The 17,479-nt window shown below is 40.6% G+C and overlaps 2 protein-coding genes across 4 annotated transcripts; one reads left to right on the top strand and one right to left on the bottom strand.

Annotated features, from left to right (window-relative positions):
- Nucleotides 1-160: 160 nt before the first annotated feature.
- Nucleotides 161-1,223, top strand: Hypk (huntingtin interacting protein K). Of its 3 annotated transcripts, XM_013158862.3 has the most exons (4): nt 173-358; nt 539-594; nt 866-917; nt 1,058-1,223. In XM_013158862.3, exons 1-4 carry the CDS (start codon nt 197-199, stop codon nt 1,151-1,153), a joined length of 366 nt encoding a protein of 121 aa, XP_013014316.1. In that variant the 5' UTR covers nt 173-196; the 3' UTR covers nt 1,154-1,223. The 3 variants fall into 3 exon arrangements, with proteins under 3 accessions (XP_063106223.1, XP_013014316.1, XP_063106222.1); XM_063250152.1 differs by lacking the exon at nt 866-917 and having other exon boundaries at nt 174-358; XM_063250153.1 differs by lacking the exons at nt 539-594; nt 1,058-1,223 and having other exon boundaries at nt 161-358; nt 866-925.
- A 3,976-nt stretch (nt 1,224-5,199) lies between these two features.
- Mfap1 (microfibril associated protein 1) lies at nt 5,200-17,461 on the bottom strand. Its single transcript, XM_063250151.1, has 9 exons — nt 17,239-17,461; nt 11,719-11,938; nt 10,895-11,024; nt 10,088-10,275; nt 9,200-9,308; nt 8,944-9,104; nt 8,320-8,479; nt 6,011-6,100; nt 5,200-5,900 (listed from the first exon to the last, which is right to left on the bottom strand). The coding sequence occupies exons 1-9, from the start codon at nt 17,315-17,317 to the stop codon at nt 5,718-5,720; spliced, it is 1,320 nt and encodes a 439-aa protein (XP_063106221.1). The 5' UTR covers nt 17,318-17,461; the 3' UTR covers nt 5,200-5,717.
- Between the last annotated feature and the right edge of the window lie 18 nt (nt 17,462-17,479).

Here is a 17,479-nt window from a genome sequence, read left to right as displayed (position 1 = left end):
TTAGGGCTAGAACGCTTTCCGGAAAACACTACAGTCCTCAAGGAAGTACAAGAAGCGCCCCCATCCCCGCTGAAGCTTCTAGAACCCGGCCACTGGGGAGACCGGCCTGATGCTGGCCCCGCCCCTGCCCGGGCGGAAGTGCGGTCCCGGAAGTTGCTGATCAGCGTGGCCCGTGTGCTGTCGGGGCGAGGAAGATATGGCTACTGAAGGGGACGTGGAGCTAGAGTTGGAAACTGAGACCAGCTGTCCGGAGCGGCCCCCGGAGAAACCACGGAAGCATGACAGCGGGGCGGCGGACCTAGAGCGGGTCACCGACTATGCAGAAGAGAAGGAGATCCAGAGCTCCAATTTGGAGACGGTGAGGTTGCTGGAGCGTCCGTGCCTGTGGCTGGAACCTCGCGTTCGGGCTTGGGTGCGGGTCCCAGATGCGGAGGCAGGAGGACCGCGGCCCTAGGAAGAGCCTGGTGAAGAGCCGTGTGGTCCGAGTGCAGGAGAGCTGCTCAGGACCCGCCCTGAAGTGACAGGGGTGTTTCCGTAGGCGATGTCCGTCATCGGAGACAGGCGGTCCCGGGAGCAGAAGGCCCGACAGGAGCGGTAAGTCTGCAGCCACTGAACGAGCCCCCAAACAGAAATAAAGGCCATCCTTTACCATTAGTACCGTTCTGCCCCTCACTGGTTCCTGCAGATCTGGACCTTAACTTTTAGTGTAAGCAACGCCTTTTGGTGACACTTGCTATTTAAAGCCTCTAGGGGGAAGCACGGGGATGTTAGTTGAAATCCTTTGTCAGCAGGATTCACTTATTTTCAAGGGACCAAGACCTTGTGGAGGTGGAATACAAGGGCTCATGTACATAACATTTTGCAGGGAGAAGGAACTGGCAAAGGTCACTATCAAGAAGGAAGATCTGGAGTTGATAGTGAGTAGCACTAGTTTATGGGGAGGGGAAGTTGTTCCGGTTAATTTGGATTGTTTGCTTACATAGGTGGAGTCAGAAGTTTAGTGGCACATTAGTGCTAGAAAGGAGGCGAGGTAACCGGGTGGATCCTTGTCTTACAGATGTCAGAGATGGAGATTTCCCGAGCAGCTGCGGAAAGGAGCTTGCGGGAGCACATGGGCAACGTGGTGGAGGCTCTCATTGCCCTAACCAACTGATTGAGGCTTTTTCAGACATGTCTTCTGTACTAACTTATTGCAATAAAGATTTTTTTCTTTTGCAGTTTTATTATCTTGGATCAAGGCTTTATATATTTTGCTGTAGGAATTTGAAGTGTAACTTAAATGATTCTCGCTTCCACAACCCATAATAAACCTATGCTCATTATAAAAAAGTTCTTTCAAGGTGCATACTCTAGATATCAGGCTGGCTCTCAACAGCCTTCAAACTATGTTTGGAGTCTCCCTAGTTACTGCACCCAATTACCAGTGTGTCCAGGATAGCTTAGGAACACCTGAAAGGCCAGCACTTACCCAGGAGCTACAGTGAACCGTGGCAACAGACACAAGTTGCCAGCCCAGTTCATAGGCCACCAGAGTTAAGTGTTACACATGGGAACATGGTAATAATACAGATACCAAAGATTGTTTTTTGTTTTGGTGGTATTGGGGATTGAAACCACAACCTTTACACACAGCTACATTCATTTTTTCTCATTTTGTCACAGCATCTTCCTGAGGTGCCCAGGCTGGACTGCAACCTGCAATTCTGCCTCACCTTCCCAGGATACTGGATTGTAGTATGCACCGTCTTGCCTAGCTCAAAGGTTATTTTTGATTTTTTTTTTTTTTTTAGGGAAGGTCTTGCTATGTAGTTAGTTCATTTAGGCTGGCCGTGGGCTCACTATGAAGCCCAAGCTGGCTCATATTTATGGCAGTCCTCCTGTTTCAGCCTCCTTAGTGCTGGGATTATAGTTGTGGGAAAATGGACCAAGCCAGATGCAAGACACTTAGCACTGAAGAACTTGGGAAGGAACCGACTTTGTTTACACCAGTGGACTGATGGGAATCTCAGTTCCAAATCATCAGTCCCATATTGGGAGTTAATAAAACACAAGTTTTTAAATGGGAAATTTAAAAAAAAATAGCAAGAAGCAGTCTGTTAACAGGATTTTTTTTTTTTTTTTTTTTGGACCTGAAGTTTAACTCACCACCTCAATCAGGCTTGCCAGGAAGGTACCGTACCACTAAGTTATATCCCTGGCCCAGGACTTTTTATACTTGGTTACATATTATCTTATGCTCCTAGGCAGGTTTGATTCAGGCAAGTTAATTGACTTTCTATCTGATGGTTGGAAGGTAAAGGCTAGGGTGAGCAGGAGGCTTCAGTCATCTTACACTGAGCTGAGCTGTGCACTTCTGAGTTACACTTAACTTACGTATTGCAGCTGGCACTAGAATGCCATGGCTAGCTGAATTTTACTATTCTCTCCTTAGGGGGACAGGCTGCCTTTTGTTCACCCTTGAATATAGTGGCAGATTTACAAGTTTTAAAATTTCCTTTACACAAGAGTGCATCACTCCACTCTGCCAAAGATTATTTTTAAACCTAATTAAATGAAAGGCAGGAAGAATTGATGAAAGAATTTAATTCTATACCATAACACATTGTCAATTCTATATCCTATTGTAGAACAATAATTTTGCTTTTAAAAGTTCAACTTTGCCCAGGTCACATTTGCTGAGTTTGTCTACTATGAAATAACTACTTAATAAATTATAAAAGTTGATGACCTGGCAAATGCAAAAAGCCTGGCTACTTTCCTCAGAATAGACAAGTGGGATCTATACTTTCCTAAAGAGTTACAAGGCCTTAGCTGGTTGTGGTGTCACATATCTGTGAACCCAGCTATTAAGCCTGAGGTCAGAGGATTACAAACTCCAGTTTGGTGCATTTCAATGAGATCTTTTTTTTTTTTGGTACTGGGGATTGAACTCATACTTGCTAGGCAGGGGCTTGTACCACTGAGCTAAACCCGTCAGCCCAGCAAGATCTTTTTTGTTTCTGGTTTTTTGCTATGTTGTTTAAGATAACCTTCAACTCACTACGTAGCTCAGGCTGGCTCCAAACTAGAGGCAGTCCTTCCTCAGCCTCCCAAGTGCTGGGATTACAAACATGCATCACTATACCTGGCTTTAGTGATACCAACTTAGAATAATTTTTTTTTTTCTTGAGATAGGATTTTGCCACATATTCTAGGACAAGCATGAACTCACTGTATAGCCCAAGGTGGCTTCAAACTTGTGGCAGCCCTGCTTTAGTTTCCTTAGTGTGAAAATTACACCTGTGACCCAACCCAGCTTGTCCTCGTACTTTTGTTTGGGCACTAAAATGGTTTAAGGATGATTCTTCCAGTAGGGTGTTTTAAGGATGTGCAAACACCCTGGTCTTTTTAAGACAAGACTTTACTATGTAGTTCAGGCTGGCCTAGACTCACTCTATCGGCCAGGTGGGCCTCAAACCTGCAGTGGTCCTCTTGCCTCAGCCTCCTGAGTACTTGGATTACAGGGGTATGCCACCATGCCTGGCTCTAAAGCAATTGTTCAATGAAATTTTTTGTCTTTTTCGTTTTTATTGGTACCAGGGATCAAACTCATGACTGCCTGCTTACAAGGCAGGCGCTTATGCCGCAGAGCTAAATCCCCAGCCCCTCTAAAGCAATTGTTAAAGGCATGACTAGATTTACCTGAAGATAAATGCAGAAAACCAAATTTGAAAAGCCACAATGTTGACTGTTATAAAATGACATGCTGTCATTTTAGCACCTTGGATGCAACTGAAACTGCTGTATTACCTGTACAATGTTTAATAAGTGTTGCATATCAGTAGGTCTCAGTATTTGAGGCCGGTGGTCTGGAAAAGTCATCCAATGTCTATACTTTAAAAACAGTATTTTGCCATCAAATTTAAATCATTGCTTAATGGAATCAGACTAACATCTTGAATAATTTCCTATTGGCATAAGGCAAAAGTTACTGGTTTTGTCTCAGAGGAATAGATCTTTTGAGATTTGCACTTTGTAGAAATGTTTGGATATCCAATATAGCTGTTAATTTTTTCTACCGCATTTTTTTTTTAGTTGTTCCAACATCTCTCCATCATATTATTTCTTGGATATCCTGTCCTGTACCTGTTTCAACAATGGCAACCTCTAAGTAAAAGAAGTATCTTCAAATCTGGTTTTCCACCATTAAGAAAAAACGATAAAAATGAGCATGGGAAGTGGGGTAGTTCTGTCTAGATACACGAATGGCTGTATAGGAAGAAAGGGGAAAACTTTTTCCTAGTTTCCTTATTTTTATTTTTTTATTTTTTGAGACAAGATTTCAGTATGTGGTACAACCTGGCCTTGAATTCATGGCCATCCTCCTGCCTCAGCCTTCTCAGTGCTATTACAGGCATGTGCCAATGATACTATCCTAATTTAAAACAATCTATTATATAATGTTCTACCTTTTAAAGGAGGATGAATTTAGAAATATTATCAGTGTTCTCTGTGGCAGATTTGGTTTTATGAATTCACAGATACTTAGGAATTTTGAAACTGATTACGAATCAGAAAGTAACCCTGACTACTTTTACTGTTCTAACATTGTAATAAAACAGGAGAGAAATCTTTACAGTTATGAAATCTCAGGTTTGGAGGTTTTTTTGTTTTTTGTTTTAGACTTTCCCTGTAGTTCAGGGTGGCTTTGAATTCACTATGCAACGCAGGCTGACCTTGAGCTCATGGCAAGCCTGCCTTGGCCTGCCGAGAACTAAGATTAAAGACATAAGCTACCACTCCTGCCAAAATCTGAAATTTAAGGAGCACGAAATTTAACAGAAGAGGGGCTGGGGATTTAGCTCAGTGGCATAAGTGCCTGCCTGGCAAGCACAAGGTCATGAGTTCAACCCGCAGTACCACCAAAAAAAAAAAAAAAAAAAAAAAAAAGAAATTTAACAGAAGAAACTATCTCCTTACACAAATTATGGAGTTTGTTTGAAATAAACTTACGAGTTCAAAGTAAGAAATGAAAGTAACTGGATTTAACTGGATTATCCTAGCATCTCAAATTATTGAAATACAGAAAAAATACATTTAATTTGGATCATCTGTGGATCTGTTAGGATACACAGTAGGGTTTGTTTTTGTTTTTGTTTTTTTTGTATAGTATTTTAAAACAATAAGGATTCTATAATTTGGATATAAAATAAAGAAAAATTAACCTGGTTTGTAATTTTATTTCTTGATACACACATAAATGGATCAAAAATATGTTTACTTAGAAAAGTTGACTCTGACAATGTAAAACAGGTTTCAAATAGCTCAGATTTCCTGACATATGCTTTCTAACCCTAAGGTAGAAGTAACACATTGTCCACTTACATGCCCACATTTCTAACTTGAGCTATTGGGCTGGAAAAAGAAATTCCTAACAATCCCAAGTAAATATGGGAAGCCACAGTGAAGAAATCTAGGATTTCTCAGAAATTGTTTTAAGTGGGAAGCCTCTAGTTCTATCTAGATAGTGCTTTTTTTCTCTCCCTTCAAAAACAAGTTTCTGATATGAGTCCAAATGTCAAAAAGCACCTTCAAAAACAGAGCCCCCTGGGGACGCAAGTATGCCAGTCAGTTCAGTCAGCTGCATACTGGGACCATGTACATAATGGAGAAAGAAAATCAAGGACCAAATGCTGCGACTCTCTCCTGTGTCCAAGAGTGGAAGAAGTGGCTGAATCTTAGGTAGTTTTCCGCTTCTTGGCAGACGGTCGCTCAAATACATCCCGTACCCCTGCTGCCTTCTGTTTAAAGAACTTTGTATTCTGTGCACTCTCTTGGCCCCAGGCTGAGTCAAAGGAGGTAGTGTCTTGGTCCACAAGGTGGGTGTATTTGGTGCGACCAGAACGTCCAAAGTTCTTGACCTGAAGGAAGAATGGATAAGTTATATCACCCAACACACCACACCTCAGCCTCAGTTCAGTATATTATGTTTTGTTTTTTCCTCCCCTTGTGTTATCAAGGATTCCCATACCTGCATGACTTTAGGAAGAATGGTTTTGTTGAAATGATCCTCCAGGGTAGGTGCACTGAAATCTCTCTTGTATACTTCTTCATCTTCATCCTGTGGAAAATCATCTTATCAGGCTTGTGGCACTATTTCCCATATATTTAATTTATTAAGCTCTATAATAGAATACTAGAAATCAGAGGGTACTGGGCCTTTCTTCAAGAGCTTACATCTGGTTGAGGTTACATCTCTGACTGGGTTTACCATTTCTCCTTTCTGAGCGTAGACACTTCCTGAAGGTAAGTTTATTCTCTGCACTTTCTCTGCTTATTACTTGTGTGATTCTGACTATAGGAGTTTCATATCTTTACTCCTGTTCTGTCATTTACATATCTTAATGTAGATATTCTACTGGTACTTTAAATAAATACACGTAAAATGACAATCATCTCAACCTTTTCAAATTAGCTTTTCTGATTTAATTTTTTTTGTAAGTAGACCAAATTCTCTCCAAGTACAATCTGAGTAACTCCTATATTTATTCAACTATCACCCTGTAAGTTCTCATCACCTGAATTATTTTCCCTATATCAGAAATAGTTTTTAATGTTTTAATGTATTAATGTTTCTAAGATATCTCATATTTTTGCCTTTCTCAAAAACTTTAGTGGATCCTTATTTTCTTAAACACAAATAAGACCAAATGCCACTTTTTAGTGCTCCCTGCTACTTCTCTGTACAGCTTATAATGTTGGCCTCCACTCCTGCTGCTAGGTTCACTTTTATCCCAGTGAATCTACCCATCTTAAATGTTTCCTCTTCTAAGTTATTCTTTTCAATTTCCAAATATTAACACCCCCTCTGCATACCTTGATTCTTTCTTACAGTGTATCTATGCCTTAGCCCCACTTTTAGATTCTAAGCCCCTTGAAAGCGGGGATTCTGTATCCTCTAGCAGTGGTAAACAGTGCCTTTTATGCGGTAAATTCACAAAAAGTTATTCACTTAATGAAATATGAAATACCTATAGGAATAGTTTTAAGTCAACATGTTGGTACAAAATATATTACTGACATACATGCTAAAGGAATTAAGAATAGCACTATCTGGTTAAGAGCCTGCATAGAAGAGCTAAGTCCTTTAACCACATTTTTGGTACTCTTTCCCTTCCAGGAGAAAGGCCTAGTTTCAAGGACTATTAAAACAGTTTTATGAAATCCATGTTTTTCTTCAGAGCCTGAAAAATCCTTCATTTATAACCCTGAAGGTATTTCAATTTCCTTGACCACAGAAGAGTATTTCAATATATGCATCCAAAGACTCTCACATACCTACTTCCTTACGTATCTTAGCCAGCAATGCACTGCTAAGAAACTTGATTATTAAAGCTGCTGAAATGTTTAAGCAAAAAGACCTCTATGACTTTGAAGCAGTATAGAAAGTATCATCATCTGCACTGACTCTAGCAAAACTGTATGTACTAGAAAACAGGCAAACATTTTATACTGTTCAAGTAGATATACAGACTTTGGAGGGTAAAAGGGAACTTCTATTGAAGTTTCAAAATTTTACCAGAATTTGCAGTGAAGGACAGGAATTTAGTAGCAGTGAGGATATTTAGGGTTTAGTATACAACGCTTGTTTTCACTATGCAGTTCAACTTCCTTTGTAGCCCAGGCTGGCCTCAAACTCAAAGCAATTCTCCTGCCTTGACTTCCTGAGTGCTGGGATTACAAGTGTGTATCACCACACCTGGCAGAGTTTTGATTTTTATGTAACCAAAATTCTATTAAGTATGATTTGTAAGTACTTTTTTTTGAGCCTAAAGTAGTTTAGTACCTATGAAGATACCATTCCACTTGCACAATTCTACTACGTCATTTCCTATTTAGAGAGCTGAGGCCAAAACAGAATTGTTGTTGTTATTGCCAAAATCCAGTTGCTAATGCTTTTTCTTTTTTGGTACTGAGGATTAAATTCACAACTTTGCACTTACCAGGCAAGTGCTTGAGCCACTGTGCTAAATTCCTGGCCTGCTAATGCTTTTCTTTGTTTTTTCCCCCTCTCCTTTTGGTTTATATTCTTTTTTTTTTTTTTTTTTTTTTTGTATCGGAGATCAAACTCACAATCTCGCACTTGCTAGGCAGGCACTTAAGCCACTAAGCTAAATCCCTGGTCCTGGATTTATACTCTTCTGAGGCAAAAAGCAAAGGAGAAGCTTGACCATTGCTATTGCAAATGAACACTTCAGGCCAGTTTATTCTCATTCTAAGGGAGAAAAGAATTCGAAGCTTTAGAGTTATTCCTGCTGTCCAACTTTTTTATTCACTTACCATGAAGAAAGCACCCCGATGATAGTACTTCTGTAAAAACTTGTATTTGCCTTTAACAGCTTTGTTGGTAATGACTTTGCCATTTGCCCGAAGCTCAGCTCTCCTTTCTTCCTCAGTAAGATTTCTCATGCGTTCAATTTCTGCTTTCTCCTTTTCAAGCCTGTCAAGGGAGCAAAACCATTTATTAGTATTTTTCATAGGTAATTACCTGAAAATAACACAATTCCACCTCCTTAGAATCAGTCCCCAGTTGCACAGAAACAAAAACCTGGAATAGAGGGGCAGGGGATTTAGCTCAGTGGCATAAGCGCCTGCCTTGCAAGTGTGCAGTAGTGAGTTCGATCCCTGGTACCGATACAAAAATGAAAAAGACAAAAAAAAAAAAAAAAAAAAAAAACCAAACAAACCTGGAATAGGGCTGGAGATGTGGCTCAGTGGTAGAGCGCCTGGCAAGGATGAGACCCTGACCTTGATCTCCAGCACCACAAAAAACAAAAACTGTAAGTCAGCTAACCAAAACAACAAAACCAAAAATAGAACTCAGAGTAGAGGCTGGGCTTCAGAGCTCCCTTCCCAGAAACCTGTCCTGTTGGCATCATTAACTGCAGACCACCCTGTACTCACGCTTCTCGGTCTTCTCTGTCTCTCTTGATTCTCTTAAGCTCTCGAACCTTCCATGCTTCATACTCTTCCTCATCATTTTCATCGTCAGTATTAAGAGCATCCAGTGCAGCCAGTGACCGCTTGTTCTCTTCCAGCTCTTTTTTGGTCTCCTCTTCTACAATCTGGGCAAGGAGCACAATTCAACTGTCAGACTTCATCTTTGCAGACCAACCTAAGGACACTACTCTCCCCACCCAAGCCTCACAACACGCTGCACCTTGAGTGTGTACTTGCGCCTCTCCTCAGCCATGCGTCTGGCTTCCTGTTCCAGCTCCTTCTGCTTTAATGCTTCAGCCTCGCGTTCTTGAACAGTCACTCGGTCCTTCCTGCATCACAGAAGTACTGTTAACTGCCCAAAGCCTAAGAATGGAGTTCTTTATCTCTCCAGATCTAGTCTCATCCAAAGCCAAACAATCTTTGGTCCTATTATTTGCAAACAACCAAAAATAGGACTCATCCCAGGTAGGTAGATAAATGTATATGTATATGTATATGTATATGTATATGTATATGTATATGTATATGTGTATATGTGTGTATGTATTTGGGGTGCTGCAGGTTAGACCCAGGACCTAACCTTTTCTGGTTTTTTTTGTTTTGTTTTGAGACAGGTTTTGCTAAGTTGCCAAGAAGTTCAGGTGGGGCTCAAACTTGTGACACTCCTGCCTCAGCCTCCCAAAGTGCCAGGATCATGAACATGTGGTATCACACCTGGTCCATCCCAGGTTTTCAGGGCCCATTCATCTTTGAGAAAAATCTACATAGGTGGGAACATGCTTGCAATTCTAGCCATTAGGAAAGAAATAAGATTTGTTCTTCAAGCTTCATTTTGTTTTTGAAATATGCAATCTTGGGCTCTTAATCTAAGGTGCTCTTAATTAGAAAGGAAAGCTTTCCCATGGAATCGAATGGGGTTAAAAAAAAAAAAGAAAGGAAAGCTTTCTGCTAAAAAGTTACTCCTTAGCATCTACACTGCAGGGCAAAGGCAATGGGCATTTTCACTTAGGGCCTACATTTCAGAAAAACACAGGACAGAAAGAGGCTTAAGCTATTGCCCTAGAGAGTAGTATCTATGAGATTCTGACCTGCTTTGTGAAACACCTACTTTCGAATGAAGACTGGCTTAAGGCGAGGCTCCATCTCATCTTCGCTGTCTGTGTACTCTTCATATTCAGACTCTGATTCTGATTCTTCTCCAGAACGTCCCTCATCCTCCACTTCCATGACCTCCATCTCTTCGTTTTTTCTTTCCTGTGCTCGCTGACGCATCATGCCACGGCGCCTCTCTATTTCCTGTCCAGGTATACATTGAAACCAGTTGTTTCAATGGTCTGGGTTCTCAGATGGCCTTTAGATGGTGCAGGTAATTGAATCTCTACTACCGAACCACACTCCCTGCCCTAAGATGGCTCTCCTTCCTTACCTTCCCCTCTCTTCCCGCCCCCTCTTGTCTTTTTGAGACAGGGTTTCCACTATGTAGTTCAGGCTGGCCTTGAACTATGTAGCCCAGGCTGGCCTCAAACTTACAGTGATCCTGCCTCAGCCGCCCAGGTGCTGAGATTATAAGCATGTGCCACTACACTGGTCTATTGTTCTTTCATCAAACCCAACAAATTCTAAAGTAAGTATAGCTTAGTATTATTTTATTTTCAGTCCTATCCCCCCAAACAGGGCACATGATTAGAGTTCTGCCAAATGAAGTGACCTTGTGCTTTTATGGCCTCTAGGAATGAGTATGGCTCCCAATTTTTTTGTATGTAAAAAAAATAAAAATAAAAAATCCTTTCCAATTGGGCCTGGGGTTTGGCTCAGCAGCATAAACACTTGCCTGGCAAGCGTGAGGTTCTAAGTTCAATCCCAGGTACCAAAAAAAAAAAACCCTTTCCACTTAAAAAATTTCCCTATACCACACCTCATCATCAATCTCTTCCTCTTCTTCTTCACTGCTATCTTCTCGTTCCATGCGCCAAGCATCTCCTTCTACCTCTGAGTCACTTTCTCCTACCACTTCAGGTTCCACTATTTTTCGATGTCGAGCCAATCTGAAAAACAGGATGTCCAAGTTTAACACAAGTCACACAAATGAAGGAAAATTAGGTGCCTTTCTTTAGTTGCAGAAAACCCTTACAGTAGTACATCATCAGCCTATTTGCCTCACTCATGGAAAAGTCTTGAAGTGGAGAAATTGAGGTACAAATTAAAGAAACTAAACTAGGGCATCAGAGAAAGTCGATAAATTAAGCCTAAAACATTAAACAAATGTGTACACACCATCCAGTGGTACACAGCGAACTCACAGGGCAGAGGCACAGGGATGGAATCCAGGGCTTTCTGCACATTAGGCAAACACTACTACTGAGCTGTATCCCCAGTCTCTGGAATTTTTCTTTTCTTTTCTTTCTTTCTCTCTCTCTCTCTTTTTTTTTTTTTTTGGTGGTTCTAGGGAGTGAACCCAGGGCCTTAGCATAAAACTACACCCCTCACCTGTCTAAAGATCTCCCTCTAAGTCTTCATGCCTTGTTGCCTCTCTACCCTTTATGCTTTGGTTCTCTCATTTGTAAAGTGAGGATAGTAGTACCTCTCTCATAAGTGTATCGTGTGCATAAGAAATAGTAAACGCAATATACTCAGAACAGAATAGCTGGCATACAGTAAGAACTGTTAAGGTGTTAACTATTACTGCTGCTGTTGCTATGTAGACATTCAGATCCACAGAAACATAATGGCAGTCATTACCTCTCCTCTACATCTTCACTAATCCGATTCTGTAAGCGCCGCAGCCGGGGGTCACTAGAGGAATCCTCTTCTTGCTCCTCAGGTTCTGCTTCTTGTTCTTTGGCCTTCTTAATAAACTGAAATTCTTCATCTTCTTCATCTGATGACTCCATAGGAGCATAATCTGGCCTCTTTCCAGACACATAACGTTTTACCTTCACTTTCTCCATGGAAATCTCACCTGGGCAAGAAAGATAATTTTGTGTTTCAGTAGCCTCTTTTTTTTTTTCCTTTTGACACAGGATCTCGTTATGCAGTTCAGGCTGGCCTTGGGCTCACTTTGTAGCCCAGGCTGGACTCAAACTTGCAATGATCCTTCTGCCTCAGCTTCCCCAGTGCTGCGATTACAGGAATGTACCACCATGCCCGGCCCCAATGTTGGGCTTTGCAGGTAGGGTCTGTATTCCTGTTAGACAAGTATTTAAACATGCTAGGAGAGCCATTATCCAACCACCTATCAACAGTGCTTTCCTACAAAGGCCAATGCATGGAAGGCATTCTTGTGAACAGCAACACTAATGACACTGAGGCTTACTGTGTACAGTGAAGTGGAAGCTAGTGAGCAGTAAAACTGTAAAAAAAAAGCCCTCACTCTGCCATCAGTTCATGCTATTTTGCTTCAGCTATACTCTTTTTTTGGGGGGCTTTTTCCTTTTTATCGGTACTGGGGATCAAACTCATGACTGCCTGCTTGCAAGGCAGGAGCTTATGCCGCTGAGCTAAATCCCCAGCCCCTATACTCTTAAATAACTTGTAATAATGCTTAACAAAAATTGAAAGGGTGATTAGTCTAAAATACTGCTTAGCCATTCTTTTGCTTCCCTTTGTAATTTTCATGGCAGCCTTTATATAACCACATAACTCATTTATTTAGAAATGGGTTTTTCTTTAGCTTTTGTGCTATTAAATTATAGATGTAATAGATAATCTAGTAATCTAATAATAGAGAATAGATAATCTCTTTTTACAAATACAAACGTTCAGGCTGGGCCTAGTGGTGCACACTTGTAATCCCAGCACATGACTGAGACAGAAGGATGGAAAGAAAAAAAAGGCCAGGTGTGGTGTGGAATGCCTGTAGTCCCAGCACTAGGGGGCAGGAGGATTGCTGTGAGTTCAAAGCCAGCCTGAACTATATTTTGTGAGACTCTCTCTCACAAAAAAAAAAAGTTCAAACCCCTCCTGGGTAATTTAAGAGATTTAGTGAGATACTGTCACAAAATAAAAAAATACTGGGGGTGTAGGTTGGTGTGAAAGACCTAGGATCAGTTTACAGAATCACGGGGGGGGGGGGGGAGAAAGAAAAAGAAAAGACAAAGATAAAGAAAGAAATGCAGCAAATAAAGTAAAAAACCAAGCAACTCATTTTATAGGATGAATAAACTATTATAACCAAAATGGACAGTTCAAAGGAAACCTCTGGATGGATTTCACTTATGAATATATACATATACAAAAACACCAGCCAGGCGTGATGGCACACTCCTGTAATGCCAGCACTCAGGAGGCTGAGGCTGGAGGATCATTGCAAGTTCAAGACCAGCCTGGGCTATAAAGTGAGCTCATGGTCAACCTGAACTGCATGAGACCCTGTCTCAAAAAAAACAAAACAAAAATCAAACAAACAAAAATACTAAATAGTAACAAATTTATTTCAATAAGGCAAAAATTAACAAGAAAACTCCCCCCAAATCTTGAAAACGTACACACACAAACTTCATTATCATTATCCTATAAACTTAAGCCCAGGATTTCTTTCTCTTTTTTTGGCACCGGAAATTGAATTCACAACCTTATGCTTGCCACACAGGCACTGTGCCACTGAGCTATATCCCCAGCCCCAAGCATTTCAAGAATGGCTTAACATTATTATTATTTTTAACTATCTTAACTATTTTCATATAGATACATATACACACATATACATATGTTGTTTGTTTCAGCATCTCACACTAGTGAGACAATACAATGTTTACACGTGTGTCTTATTTATTTCACTTACGAGTATGATCTCTAGTTGCATCCATTTACCTATCAAAGTCCTTAGTTTAACCTTCTTTATGCAGAGTAGTACTCCAGTGTATAAAAATACCACCTTTTAAATCCATTCCTCAGTTGATAAGCAGTTAGGCTGTTTCTAAGATCTAGCTATTACAAATTGTGCTGCTATAAACATTGGTGTTGTGGTATGATGTTTTTAATTCTTTTAGGAAGATACCCAGGGGGGCTGGGGATTTAGCTCAGCGGCATAAATGCCTGCCTTGCAAGCTGGCAGTCTGTGAGTTCGATCCCCGGTACCAATAAAAAGGAAAAAGACAAAAAAAAAAAAAAAAAAAAAAGAGGAAGATACCCAGAAGGGGAATAGCTGGGTTGAACAGGATTTGTAATCCTAGTTTTTGAGGAATCTCCACACTGATTTCCACAGTGGTTGCACCAGTCTGCATTTCCACTGACAGTGGAAAAGGGTTCCTTTTTCCCCACAGCTCCTCCAGTATTTGTTATTGCTTAATTTCTTGATAACAGCAAAAGAATGGCTTAACATTAGACTGAGGCAGAAGTCCATGAGTTTAAAGCCAGCCTGCACAACATGGTGAGACTGTGTCTCAAAAAAAAAAAAATTAATGGGCAGGACAGGACAATGTGCTATTTTTAAAAGTCATATAATCTTAACAACAGATATAGCAAAAAGAAAATTTTTTTGGCTTGGACTTTTGGGACAAGGTCTTATGTAGCTTAGGCTGGCTTCAAACTCACAGTGATTCTTCTGCCTCAGCCTCCTGAGTGCTGGGATTATAGGCATGTGCTACCACACCTGGTGGTAAACATGTAGGGTGACTATTCCATATCTAAATGCTTGACTGGGAGCAGAAATATCTCTGATTTTGCAGGCTTTTTTTTTTAGTTTTTGGAATATTTATATTGACTTTACCAGTTGAGTATCTCTAATCAGAAAATCCAAATCTGAAACTTTATGAACATCATGTTGGAGCCAATTTCAGGTTTTGGGAGTAGAGTGCTCAACTTGTACTCAATGATAAACAATGAGAGCATTCTGTTTTACAAATGGGGAGCTGAGTGTTGGCAGCTGGGCTAGTAGGTTGAGGAAGGAGGATTGCTTAAGCCCAGGAGTTCAGAGTGAGGCTGTTTCTTAAAACAATGTACAAAAACATCAGTTGACAGGGAAGAGAGAGTTGACCAACAGTTAGTAAATAGTCAAATTAGACCTGTAACTTCTACCATACAGAAGAAATAATTACAGATAGATGAAAGGCTAAAGGTGAAAAATATATCTTAAATATTTATATTCTTATTGGACTGTAAACTTCTCTTGTATTCAGTCTTATTTAAATATATTAATTAGAAGATGGAAAATCTTTTAAATCTATTCTGTTACTCCTACAAGACAGTTGATAAATCCAGTAACATTGTAACTGAAAATGTGTAGAAGACTTTGTAATTTAAGTTAAAGGCACCCTGTTCCCTCTTGCAGGGTGGCCCACCTACATGCTATAGGGTGTATATTCTTTTCCCACTTTTACTTGACCCAAACTCTCTCTGAAGAGCCCATTTCGTTTCCTATCTTTAATGAAACTACTACTGTTTAAAAAAAAAAAAAAGCTAAGGATGAGTCAAAAAATGAGGAGGATTTTATAGGCACATGAAGATGCCTCTCATTACTAGTAATTAGGGAAGCACAAATTAAAACAGCGGGCTAACATTTCATACTTCTTAGATTGTGCAAACATTTAAAAATCTGACACAACTGTGTGAGAGAATATATTGGAAACAGAAACCCTTATCCTCTTACAACTTGTTTCAGAGGGCAATTTGCAACAGGTAGATAGGCCTATGAACTCCTCCGAGTCTCCTCTAAAAAAAATTCTCACACAACTGTACTAACCAGACACATTTGAGAAGGACTAGCTGGGTGTGGTGGCACACACCTACATATGTAGCACACTGGTAAACTGAGACAGGATTGCAAGTTTGAACCTAATTGGGCAAATGAGATTCTGTCTCAAAATAAAAAGTGGAGTGGGGATGCAGTTTAGGGTGAAAGCAGTGGGTTCACATCTTGTCTCAGCAAAGCAAAGTGCATTAATGAGTAGGTCACTCTTACCTACTTAGCTTCCGGGTTTTATGTTGTTTTTATACATGATTATTTCAGGATAGAAGCTAGTTTTACTGCCAGGTTCTTTTTAAAACATGTTTTAACTCCCATAAGAACAAACTGTCCGGCATAAAGCGCCTGCCTTGCAAGCAGGCAGTCGTGAGTTCGATCCCTGGTACCGATAAAAACGAAAAAGACAAAAAAAAAAAAAAAAACAAAGAAACAAAACTGTCCAACTTAAGTTTTTCACAAAACTAAACTTTTCTTAAGGTCAAATTTGTCTCCAGCAATGATGTGATGAGTTGCCAAATAATTGAGAAATTATTTTAAAATGTTTTGTTCAGCCAGGCATGGTGGCGCAGTCCTGTAATCCCAGCACTTGGGAGGCTGAGGTAGAATAATTGTTGCAAGTTCAAGACCAGCCGGGGCTACAAAGTGAGCCTAAGATCAGCCTGAACTGCATATGTGAGACCCTATCTCAAAAAGAAAAAAAAAATTTTTTTTGTTCATATTCTTGTTTTATAATTAAAATACACACTCAGCAAATATGGGATTTGTTTTCTTTTTCTTTTGACTCATTATTTGTCATTTTACAAGGTTTCTTTTTAATTTTTTTGTCTTTTTCCTTTTTATCGGTACGGAGGATCGAACTCATGACTGCCTGCTTGCAAGGCAGGCACTTATGCCGCTGAGCTAAATCCCCAGCCCCAAGGTTTCTTATTAAGATTTTATATACAAGTTATGTTTCCTTAAAAACAATTCAGGCTGGTCTCAGACTAGTGACATTTTTAGGGTTACCACGCTCAGCCTGCATATTTTTCACTCACTAGAATATGAAATTATTAAAGCCGAGGCGTTAAACAAGTCTGCATTCAACTTAATAAACAACCACTGTGCCATTTGAAAAGACCAAAAAGTTGAAGACATAGTGCCTGCCTCAAGGAGAGCAGGAATTTATTATCTAGTAGGGGGAGACAAACACATAAGTACTGTTCAAGGTTGGGTAAGGGTTATAAAAGACTGTTCTGAATAACAAAAGAGGAGCAGTATCCCACACAGCGCTCTCTAGCTCTCAATAATTTGGCAACTTATCACATCATTGCAAGAGACGTATTTATATATGTCTAAAGAATCTGCAGAAACCAAGGGAAGTGGGGTGCTTGCTGTATACAAGAGAAGACAGGCCCTAAGAATAAGATTAGATTCAAGTAGGCACTCCTTCCCGGAGCGAGCTTAGGCTGGGAAGATGGAGGGAACCGAAGGTTGGGTCTGGGGGTCGGAGGGGTTAGAGCAGTGCTCAAGAAAGGCAGGCAGGTGCCTAGGCTGGAGGAGGAGGTAAGATCTGACTACTCGAGAGATGAACACTGTACCTTTCTCATTGCGGACTGGGACGGCTCCAGCCGTAGACTGAATGGGCGGCTGCTTCATGAGTGAGCTGGGGACAGACATGTTGACGGTAGCGGCGACGAGTTCTCAAACTTGACGGATTCTAAAGGCTGAATACCTAGTACGACGAAAATAAAATTCCTTTCCCACTAGGTGCTTCCGACACCGCTGCACGACAGATAGGAACCACGTAGGGCGGAGCTAGAAAAACCGGAAGTACGTGAC

Source organism: Cavia porcellus, unplaced genomic scaffold, assembly GCF_034190915.1.
Source record: "Cavia porcellus strain 051 isolate PalLab524CR breed Dunkin Hartley unplaced genomic scaffold, mCavPor4.1 scaffold_6, whole genome shotgun sequence".
Taxonomy (NCBI): domain Eukaryota; kingdom Metazoa; phylum Chordata; class Mammalia; order Rodentia; family Caviidae; genus Cavia; species Cavia porcellus.
The sequence above is the reverse complement of the archived record's forward strand: the minus strand, read 5'-3'. Positions and strand labels throughout refer to the sequence as shown.

Bases quoted from the DNA above. Each gene is read 5' to 3' on its own strand.
- Hypk (XM_013158862.3), top strand. From the start codon at position 197: ATGGCTACTGAAGGGGACGTGGAGCTAGAGTTGGAAACTGAGACCAGC. The intron at 359-538 runs GTGAGGTTGCTG...GTGTTTCCGTAG, and splicing joins AGAGCTCCAATTTGGAGACG to GCGATGTCCGTCATCGGAGA. The intron at 918-1,057 runs GTGAGTAGCACT...CTTGTCTTACAG, and splicing joins AGGAAGATCTGGAGTTGATA to ATGTCAGAGATGGAGATTTC.
- Mfap1 (XM_063250151.1), bottom strand. From the start codon at position 17,317: ATGTCTGTCCCCAGCTCACTCATGAAGCAGCCGCCCATTCAGTCTACG. The intron at 11,025-11,718 runs GTAATGACTGCC...CCTGTTTTTCAG, and splicing joins AGTGAAGATGTAGAGGAGAG to ATTGGCTCGACATCGAAAAA. The intron at 9,105-9,199 runs GTGCAGCGTGTT...CTCCTTGCCCAG, and splicing joins GGCGCAAGTACACACTCAAG to ATTGTAGAAGAGGAGACCAA.